General features: G+C 45.5%; 1 protein-coding gene across 1 annotated transcript; it reads left to right on the top strand.

Moving 5' to 3' along the window:
- Window positions 1-2,278: 2,278 nt before the first annotated feature.
- Window positions 2,279-11,874, top strand: LOC125009210 (mucin-5AC-like; the record flags this gene model as incomplete). Its single annotated transcript, XM_047586942.1, has 8 exons — window positions 2,279-2,327; window positions 2,652-2,753; window positions 2,859-3,026; window positions 3,148-3,258; window positions 6,959-7,506; window positions 9,163-9,969; window positions 10,720-11,024; window positions 11,256-11,874. Coding segments are annotated over exons 1-8 (2,709 nt in total), but the record flags the coding sequence as incomplete, so codon positions are not given.
- Between the last annotated feature and the right edge of the window lie 685 nt (window positions 11,875-12,559).

Raw genomic sequence — 12,559 nt, 5'->3', positions numbered from 1 at the left:
AAAGATCTTTTAAGACGGCTGCTTTCATGTGAAAGAAACCAGCAAAGATAAAGTCCTGTGAAGTCCTGCACCAGCTCAGACAGGTGGGCTGAGAGAAAATAAAATTTAAAAAAATATATTGTTCCTTCACACAGTGAGGGTGAAGCGGCCTGTCGCTGAAGCTGCTCCTCAGTGCTGTCAGGTCACCCTGCAGGGAGGGGTGTTCATTGTCCAGCATGGAGTACAGTTTAGCCAGGACTCTCCTGTCACTGAGTCCAAGCATCAGCCCAGGACAGAGCTGGAGCTCATTCCTGATGACCTTGTCCAGCTTCTTCCTCTCCCTGTCTGTGATGCTGCTGTTCCAGCAGACCACAGCGTGTTGAATGACTGATGCCACTACAGAGTCATAGAAGGTCTGTAGTGAATCAGTGTGTTGAGTCAAGTCCATCTTGTTGTTGAGGGGAACACCCAGGTACTTATAAGAGTCCGCTCGCTCAATGTCCATTTCCTTGGTTTTCCCGGTGTTGATCAGGAGGTGGTTTTGCTGACGCCAGTCCACAAAGTTCTGCGTCAGACCACTGTTCTCCGCGTCGTTGTCGTCCCTGATGAGGCAGAACGTCTGGAGAACAGGGTGAAAAGGAAGGGAGCCAAGACAGTCCCCTGGGGGGCACCCGTGTTGCTGGTGGGCAGGTCAGACCCACAGTTCCTGGCTCTCACAAACTGAGGTTGGTTTGTGAGGTAGTCCAGGATGCACTGAGACAGCTGGTGGTCCACACCCATCCCCTCCAGTTTGTCCCTCAGAATCACTGGCTGGAAGGTGGTGAAAGATCAAAGAAGATGAATCTAACAGTGCTGCCGGGCAACTACAGGTGAAAAAGAGCTTGACCACGTCCTCCACTCCAACATTGGGACGGTAGGCAAACTGCAGTGGGTCCATGGAGGGGCCCACCACAGAGCTGCGATGTTCCAGTATCGGTCTCTCCAGTGTCTTCATCAGATGGGATGTTAGAGTCACCAGTCTGTAGCTGCTGAGGTCTTTAGGGTGCGATGTTTTAGACACAACGCAGGAGCTCTTTATTATGAGAGGGGGATAGTAGAGTAAAACAAAGGCCATTCCAGCTTCCTGTCAAATCACATTTTGTTGCATAAAGATTCAAACCTGCTGGTTGTTACCAGATTCTTCCTGTACCACTCATACTCATGTATATGAGTGTAAACAATGTCTTCAAACTGGTGACTACTGTCCTGGGTGTGGCCTGTTGAACTCTAGTGACTTTGATTGCCTTTTGCTTTGGGTAATGTCATAAGACGTACGTACGGCGGTACAGTACAAATGAATAATATTCGAATAACTGAACAGCGTGCGTAAAATAACACTGCAAGTTTTACAACATTGCCAACGACGAAAACAATAAGAAGTATGTGGGTGTGATAGTTGTCGAGGAAGATATTTAATTTATGGCTATTTATACTCCCATGAAAAAATGAGATGAGTAGTTTCTGTATGAACTGAAATTATTTCGCTTTTATTTCATGACACAAAACTTCAAGTAAATTTGAAATACTGTATATTAATATATGGATTATTATGTATATAATAATAATGATTTATATTATAATTTATATATATATAATAAAAGACATTCCAGCATCCTTCCTGCGTAAAACAACCCTGCAAGTTTTACAACATTGCCAACGATGAACAATAATAAGTACATGGGTGTGATAATTATAGAGAAAGACACAATTAATTTCCACCCTCACGAAAAAATGTCTCACGCACATCACAATGAGTGGTTTTTGCATCAATGGAAAATATTTTGCTTTTATTTCATGACAGAACTTCAAGAACATTTGAGATGAAAATGTTTTTAAAAAATCCAAAGTAAATGATTAAAACTGACATTACTGGAGTTGACAGTCTCGCAATGGTTTTGTTAAATGAAAACAAAACTCATCAGTTTTGTTTATTGACAGTATTCTATTATTTTGTCGGGGATCTGACAGCTAGGTTAAATAAGCTGTTATTCCTGCTTCCCAACATAGAAAAGGGAAGTTAAGATGATACACTGATCTACACAGGAGAGTAATGACCACATTAAAAAAGGGTGTGTTGACTTTCTGTCAATCTGAACAATCACGCTGTAAATATGGAGTCACACCCAAACGTACAAGGGTTCTACGTATGCATCAGACTTACATCTGTTCCCTGGTCCAGTATATAAAGACGAGTGTAGGTGACCAGCTGCAGTGTCTCCATCAAGGAAAATCAATCAACAGCACTGACTTGTTCTCCATCATGAAGCTGATCTTTTCTCTGACTCTCCTCTGGACCATCTCCAGCACAGGTAATTCTGCTTATTCTTACAACACAGCTTCTATACTTAATCTACTAAAGGATTTAACCTTAAAATTTTAACGTGGAAAAAGAACATGAATTTTAATTTACCAAGGGAAATATTCTAGATTGTATTTGTCTTTATTGATCTCTATAACAGACAAATTTGATGTAAAAGCTAGAACCAGACAACTATTGAGAAGAAAAATATAGCACTGAAAATATATAAATAATAGAATATTTAGAATCTCAAAAATGGGCCATTTCAAGACTTTTGATTTGATATTTGTGAAGTAGGATTCATTTCACAGAAAGTTTTCTCTCCTGACTGCAGCTGAAGCTCTTCAGTGTCAAACCTGCGCAGATCAGATATGTTCAAGGACAGTATCCCAAACATGTTCCTCAGAGACGATGTGTATAACAGCCTCCATTCAAGGTAGGATCTCTACTATCTCTAGTGTCATCTTTTTTAATTTCTGTGAAAACAAGTTCACGTACTGTCAAGTTAAACCACTTAACAACCTGGACTTTGTCTCTGTAGCAACTTCATCTGGAACTACATTCCTGCAAATCTTCAAAGCATGTGCTCCGTCCTCCCAGTGTCCAGCCACAGGACCTCAGACATTTTCAGTCAACTTGGGTGGTTCAAGTGCACTTGCATCTGCTACGTGCTGCAACACAGATAACTGTAACTCAGAAACTCTACCTTGTGAGTACAGATGGATCAGATGCTGATTTCAGAGGAGATAATCATATAAGAAATAATTATTTTCATATCATATTATTGATATCTTAACCCTTTGATATTTTTTTCTGTTCTCTTGTTTCAGGTCCTACTACTCCGGCAGATAACAGCCTCCAGTGTAATTCTTGTACAACCTCTGAATGCACGACACCATTACAGTGTAAGGGGACGGAGGATAGATGCTTTCAGGCAACATGTAAGTGCCTATTTTAAATACCACACATTACACTATTATATTGGCAGAATGAAAATCTGAATTATAAACAAATTAGGTTTTTCAAAAGTAGGTAAAAGGGAGCAGAGAGAAAGAGTAAGAAAGAACAAATTGTCCCTTTTAATCATCACAATTTTGTCCATGCCCGAGGCCGACAGGTAGAAATTCTTCACAACATTTGATAAGTTGAAAATAGTTTTGGAGATTTTACGCTGACAGTTATTCAACTGCAAAATTGTTCATCACTATTAATCAAATATGGACAAATGAACATCAAAAACCAGAAAAAAACATCTTTTAATGTTGCAGTATGACTATGTTTATGATGAAGCAACTTAAAATTAAATTAGCTCTTCTCTCAAACTGAAAGCCAGTTTGACCTGTGTCAAAATCCACCTTCACAGTTGGATGCAGATGGAAGTGGTCATTAGTCATAAACTAATGTATCACTACACACAAAAACAACCTGCAGCCAGATGTGATGTTACACCACTGTATTTCATGAAAAGAACTTAGTGAAATCTGTGAGTCTAAAGCAACAGACTTCATATGTTCCACTCTGCTTTTACTTCCACAGTGTCCAGTAACTCCACCAGTTTTCCTGCTCTTGGCTGTGCATCTTCAAACCTCTGTGCAGCTGCTACCAGCCTGGGTTCAATACCTTTCATGGCAAATGTTGGCTCCATCAGCAGTGGACCAACCTGTTGTACAGGCAATTTCTGTAATACTGTCCCTACAACTGCTCCACCAACCACAACAACAACTGCTCCACCAACCACAACAACTACAGCTGCACCAACCACAACAACAACCTCTCCACCAACTACAACAACAACCGTTCCACCAACTACAACGACAACAACCGCTCTGCCAACCACAACAACTGCTCCACCAACCACAACTACAACAACAACCGCTGAACCAACCACAACTACAACCACAACTGCTGCACCAACTACAACTACAACAACTGCAGAACCAACCACAACCACAACAACTGCAGAACCAACAACAACTGCTCCACCAACCACAACAACTACAGCTGCACCAACCACAACAACAACTTCTCCACCAACTACAACAACAACCATTCCACCAACTACAACGACAACAACCGCTCTGCCAACAACAACAACTGCTCCACCAACCACAACTACAACAGCAACCGCTGAACCAACCACAACTACAACCACAACTGCTGCACCAACTACAACTACAACAACTGCAGAACCAACCACAACCACAACAACTGCTGCACCAACAACAACTGCTCCACCAACCACAACAACTACAGCTGCACCAACCACAACAACTTCTTCACCAACTACAACAACAACCGTTCCACCAACTACAATGACAACAACCGCTCTGCCAACCACAACAACTTCTTCACCAACTACAACAACAACCGTTCCACCAACTACAACGACAACAACCGCTCTGCCAACCACAACAACTGCTCCACCAACCACAACTACAACAACAACCGCTGAACCAACCACAACTACAACCACAAGTGCTGCACCAACTACAACTACAACAACAACTGCAGAACCAACCACAACCACAACAACTGCTGCACCAACTGCATCTGCTCCACCAACCACAACAACTACAGCTGCACCAACCACAACTACAACTGCAGCACCAACTACAACACCTTCTCCACCAACTACAACAACAACAACCGCTCCAACAACTATAACTACAACTGCTGCACCAACTACAACAACAACTGCTGCACCAACCACGACCACAACTGCTCCACCAACCACAACCACATCTGCACCAACTACAACTACAACTGCTGCACCAACCACAACAACACCTTCTCCACCAACTACAACAACAACAACATCAACCACTCCACTAACAACAACCACAACTGCTGCACCAACTACAACAACTGCTCCACCAACCACAACAACAACCGCTGAACCAACCACAACTACAACCACAACTGCTGCACCAACCACAACCACAGCAACTACAGCTGCACCAACGACAACCACAACTACAACTGCTGCACCAACCACACCTACAACATCAACTGCTCCACCAACCACAACAACTACAGTTGCACCAACTACAACAACAACTGCTGCACCAACCACAACAACACCTTCTCCACCAACAACAACAACAACTTCTGCACTAACCACAACAACAACTGCTGCACCAACCACAACTACAACATCAACTGTTCCACCAACCACAACAACTACAACTGCACCAACCACAACTACAACATCAACTGTTCCACCAACCACAACAACAACTGCTGCACCAACCACAACAACACCTTCTCCACCAACTACAACAACAACCGCTCCACCAACAACAACAACTGCTGCACCAACCACAACAACAGCTGCTCCACCAACTACAACAACTGCTCCACCAACCACAACTACAACAACAACCACTGAACCAACCACAACTACAACCACAACTGCTCCACCAACCACAACGACAACTGCTGCACCAACCACAACTACAAAATCAACTGTTCCACCAACCACAACAACTACAGCTGTACCAACCACAACTACAGCATCAACTGTTCCACTAACCACAACTACAACAACAACTGTTCCACCAACCACAACAACAACTGCTGCACCAACCACAACAACACCTTTTCCACCAACTACAATAACAACCGCTCCACCAACAACAACAACAACAACTGCTGCACCAACCACAACAACTGCTGCACCAACTACAACAACTGCTCCACCAACCACAACTACAACAACAACTGCTGAACCAACCACAACTACAACCACAACTGCTGCACCAACCACAACCACAACAACTACAGCTGCACCAGTGACAACCACAACTACAACTGCTGCACCAACCACAACTACAACATCAACTGTTCCACCAACTACAACAACTACAGCTGTACCAACCACAACTACAACATCAACTGTTCCACCAACCACAACTACAACATCAACAGTTCCACCAACCACAACAACAACTGCTGCACCAACCACAACTACAACATCAACTGTTCCACCAACCACAACAACTACAGCTGCACCAACAACAGCAACAACTGCTGCACCAACTACAACAACTGCTTCACCAACCACAACAACAACCGCTGAACCAACCACAACTACAACCACAACTGCTGCACCAACCACAACCACAACAACTACAGCTGCACCAACAACAACCACAACCACAACTGCTGCACCACCACCACCAACAACAACGACAACCGCTCCACCAACAACAACAACTGCTTCACCAACCACAACAACACCTTCTACACCAACAACAACCGCTCCACCAACAACAACTGCTGCACCAACCACAACAACAACTGCTGCACCAACTACAACAACTGCTCCACCAACCACAACTACAACAACAACCGCTGAACCAACCACAACAACAACAGCTGCACCAACTACAACAACTGCTGCACCAACCACAACTACAACAACCGCTGAACCAACCACAACAACAACTGCTGCACCAACCACAACTACAACATCAACTGTTCCAACAACCACAACAACTACAGCTGTACCAACCACAACTACAACATCAACTGTTCCACCAACCACAACATCAACTGTTCCACCAACCACAACAACTACAGCTGTACCAACCACAACTACAACATCAACTGTTCCACCAACCACAATTACAACATCAACAGTTCCACCAACCACAACAACAACTGCTGCACCAACCACAACAACACCTTCTCCACCAACTACAACAACAACCGCTCCACCAACAACAACAACAACTGCTGCACCAACTACAACAACAACTGCTGATCCAACCACAACAACACCTTCTCCACCACCAACAACAACAACAACAACCGCTCCACCAACAACAACAACAACTGCTGCACCAACCACAACAACAACTGCTGCACCAACCACAACAACAACTGCTGCACCAACCACAACCACAACTGCTCCACCAACCACAACAACTGCTGCACCAACTACAACAACAACTGCTGCACCAACCACAACCACAACTGCTCCACCAACCACAACAACTGCTGCACCAACTACAACAACTGCTGCACCAACCACGACCACAACTGCTGCACCAACCACAACCACAACTGCACCAACTACAACCACAACTGCTGCACCAACCACAACAACAACTGCTGCACCAACTACAACTACAACATCAACTGTTCCACCAACCACAACAACTACAGCTGCACCAACCACAACAGCAACATCAACTGTTCCACCAACCACAACTACAACATCAACTGTTCCACCAACCACAACAACTGCTCCACCAACCACAACTACAACAACAACCACTGAACCAACCACAACTACAACCACAACTGCTGCACCAACTACAACCACAACAACTACAGCTGCACCAACGACAACCACAACTACAACTGCTGCACCAACCAGAACTACAACATCAACTGTTCCACCAACCACAACAACTACAGCTGCACCAACCACAACAACAACTGCTGCACCAACCACAACAACACCTTCTCCACCAACTACAACAACAACAACGTCAACCTCTCTACTAACAACAACCACAACTGCTGCACCAACTACAATAACAACTGCTGCACCAACTACAACAACTGCTCCACCAACCACAACAACAACTGCTGAACCAACCACAACGACAATCACAACTGCTGCACCAACCACAACCACAGCAACTACAGCTGAACCAACAACAACCACAACCACAACTGCTGCACCAACCACAACTACAACATCAACTGTTCCACCAACCACAACAACTACAGCTGCACCAACCACAACCACAACTGTTCCACCAACCACAACTACAACATCAACTGTTCCACCAACTACAACAACCACAACTGCACCAACTACAACCACAACTGCTGCACCAACCACAACAACAACTGCTGCACCAACCACAACCACAACTGCTCCAACAACCACAACCACAACTGTTCCACCAACCACAACAACTGCTGCACCAACCACAACAACAACTGCTGCACCAACCACAACTACAACATCAACTGTTCCACCAACTACAACAACCACAACTGCACCAACTACAACCACAACTGCTGCACCAACCACAACAACAACTGCTGCACCTACCACAACCACAACTGCTCCAACAACCACAACCACAACTGCTCCAACAACCACAACAACCGCTGCACCAACTACAACAACAACTGCTCCACCAACTACAACAACAACTGCTCCACCAACCACAACAACTGCTGCACCAACTACAACAACAACTGCTCCACCAACCACAACAACAACTGCTGCACCAACCACAACCACAACTGCTCCAACAACCACAACCACAACTGCTCCAACAACCACAACAACCGCTGCACCAACTACAACAACAACTGCTCCACCAACTACAACAACAACTGCTCCACCAACCACAACAACTGCTGCACCAACTACAACAACAACTGCTCCACCAACCACAACAACTGCTGCACCAACCACGACCACAACTGCACCAACTACAACCACAACTGCTGCACCAACCACAACAACAACTGCTGCACCAACTACAACTACAACATCAACTGTTCCACCAACCACAACAACTACAGCTGCACCAACCACAACAACAACATCAACTGTTCCACCAACCACAACTACAACATCAACTGTTCCACCAACCACAACAACTGCTGCACCAACCACAACAACAACTGCTGCACCAACCACAACTACAACATCAACTGTTCCACCAACTACAACAACCACAACTGCACCAACTACAACCACAACTGCTGCACCAACCACAACAACAACTGCTGCACCTACCACAACCACAACTGCTCCAACAACCACAACCACAACTGCTCCAACAACCACAACAACCGCTGCACCAACTACAACAACAACTGCTCCACCAACTACAACAACAACTGCTCCACCAACCACAACAACTGCTGCACCAACTACAACAACAACTGCTCCACCAACCACAACAACAACTGCTGCACCAACCACAACCACAACTGCTCCACCAACCACAACCACAACTGCTCCACCAACCACAACAACTGCTGCACCAACTACAACAACAACTGCTCCACCAACTACAACAACAACTGCTCCACCAACCACAACAACTGCTGCACCAACTACAACAACAACTGCTCCACCAACCACAACAACTGCTGCACCAACCACGACCACAACTGCACCAACTACAACCACAACTGCTGCACCAACCACAACAACAACTGCTGCACCAACTACAACTACAACATCAACTGTTCCACCAACCACAACAACTACAGCTGCACCAACCACAACAACAACATCAACTGTTCCACCAACCACAACTACAACATCAACTGTTCCACCAACCACAACAACTGCTGCACCAACCACAACAACAACTGCTGCACCAACACAAACTACAACATCAACTGTTCCACCAACTACAACAACCACAACTGCACCAACTACAACCACAACTGCTGCACCAACCACAACAACAACCGCTGCACCAACTACAACAACAACTGCTCCACCAACTACAACAACAACTGCTCCACCAACCACAACAACTGCTGCACCAACTACAACAACAACTGTTCCACCAACCACAACAACTGCTGCACCAACCACGACCACAACTGCACCAACCACAACAACTACAGCTTCACCAACGACAACCACAAGTACAACTACTGCACCAACCACAACTACAACATCAACTGTTCCACCAACCACAACAACTACAGCTGCACCAACCACAACAACAACTGCTACACCAACCACAACAACACCTTCTCCACCACCAACAACAACAACAACAACCGCTCCACCAACAACAACAACAACTGCTTTACCAACCACAACAACACCTTCTCCACCAACTACAACAACAACAACATCAACCGCTCCACTAATAACAACCACAACTGCTGCACCAACTACAACAACTGCTCCACCAACCACAAAAACAACCGCTGAACCAACCACAACTACAACCACAACTGCTGCACCAACCACAACCACAACAACTACAGCTGCACCAACAACAACCACAACAACAACTGCTGCACCAACCACAACTACAACATCAACTGTTCCAACAACCACAACAACTACAGCTGTACCAACCACAACTACAACATCAACTGTTCCACCAACCACAACATCAACTGTTCCACCAACCACAACAACTACAGCTGTACCAACCACAACTACAACATCAACTGTTCCACCAACCACAATTACAACATCAACAGTTCCACCAACCACAACAACAACTGCTGCACCAACCACAACAACACCTTCTCCACCAACTACAACAACAACCGCTCCACCAACAACAACAACAACTGCTGCACCAACTACAACAACAACTGCTGATCCAACCACAACAACACCTTCTCCACCACCAACAACAACAACAACAACCGCTCCACCAACAACAACAACAACTGCTGCACCAACCACAACAACAACTGCTGCACCAACCACAACAACAACTGCTGCACCAACCACAACCACAACTGCTCCACCAACCACAACAACTGCTGCACCAACTACAACAATAACTGCTGCACCAACCACAACCACAACTGCTCCACCAACCACAACAACTGCTGCACCAACTACAACAACTGCTCCACCAACCACAACAACTGCTGCACCAACCACGACCACCACTGCACCAACTACAACCACAACTGCTGCACCAACCACAACAACAACTGCTGCACCAACTACAACTACAACATCAACTGTTCCACCAACCACAACAACTACAGCTGCACCAACCACAACAGCAACATCAACTGTTCCACCAACCACAACTACAACATCAACTGTTCCACCAACCACAACAACTGCTCCACCAACCACAACTACAACAACAACCACTGAACCAACCACAACTACAACCACAACTGCTGCACCAACTACAACCACAACAACTACAGCTGCACCAACGACAACCACAACTACAACTGCTGCACCAACCAGAACTACAACATCAACTGTTCCACCAACCACAACAACTACAGCTGCACCAACCACAACAACAACTGCTGCACCAACCACAACAACACCTTCTCCACCAACTACAACAACAACAACGTCAACCTCTCTACTAACAACAACCACAACTGCTGCACCAACTACAATAACAACTGCTGCACCAACTACAACAACTGCTCCACCAACCACAACAACAACCGCTGAACCAACCACAACTACAATCACAACTGCTGCACCAACCACAACCACAGCAACTACAGCTGAACCAACAACAACCACAACCACAACTGCTGCACCAACCACAACTACAACATCAACTGTTCCACCAACCACAACAACTACAGCTGCACCAACCACAACCACAACTGTTCCACCAACCACAACTACAACATCAACTGTTCCACCAACTACAACAACCACAACTGCACCAACTACAACCACAACTGCTGCACCAACCACAACAACAACTGCTGCACCAACCACAACCACAACTGCTCCAACAACCACAACCACAACTGCTCCAACAACCACAACAACCGCTGCACCAACTACAACAACAACTGCTCCACCAACTACAACAACAACTGCTCCACCAACCACAACAACTGCTGCACCAACTACAACAACAACTGCTCCACCAACCACAACAACTGCTGCACCAACCACGACCACAACTGCACCAACTACAACCACAACTGCTGCACCAACCACAACAACAACTGCTGCACCAACTACAACAACAACATCAACTGTTCCACCAACCACAACTACAACATTAACTGTTCCACCAACCACAACAACTGCTGCACCAACCACAACAACAACTGCTGCACCAACCACAACTACAACATCAACTGTTCCACCAACTACAACAACCACAACTGCACCAACTACAACCACAACTGCTGCACCAACCACAACAACAACTGCTGCACCTACCACAACCACAACTGCTCCAACAACCACAACCACAACTGCTCCAACAACCACAACAACCGCTGCACCAACTACAACAACAACTGCTCCACCAACTACAACAACAACTGCTCCACCAACCACAACAACTGCTGCACCAACTACAACAACAACTGCTCCACCAACCACAACAACTGCTGCACCAACCACGACCACAACTGCACCAACTACAACCACAACTGCTGCACCAACCACAACAACAACTGCTGCACCAACTACAACTACAACATCAACTGTTCCACCAACCACAACAACTACAGCTGCACCAACCACAACAACAACATCAACTGTTCCACCAA

The sequence above is a fragment of the Mugil cephalus genome, chromosome 6 (assembly GCF_022458985.1).
Source record: "Mugil cephalus isolate CIBA_MC_2020 chromosome 6, CIBA_Mcephalus_1.1, whole genome shotgun sequence".
Taxonomy (NCBI): Eukaryota; Metazoa; Chordata; class Actinopteri; order Mugiliformes; family Mugilidae; genus Mugil; species Mugil cephalus.
This window is presented reverse-complemented; position numbering and strand designations above follow the sequence as displayed.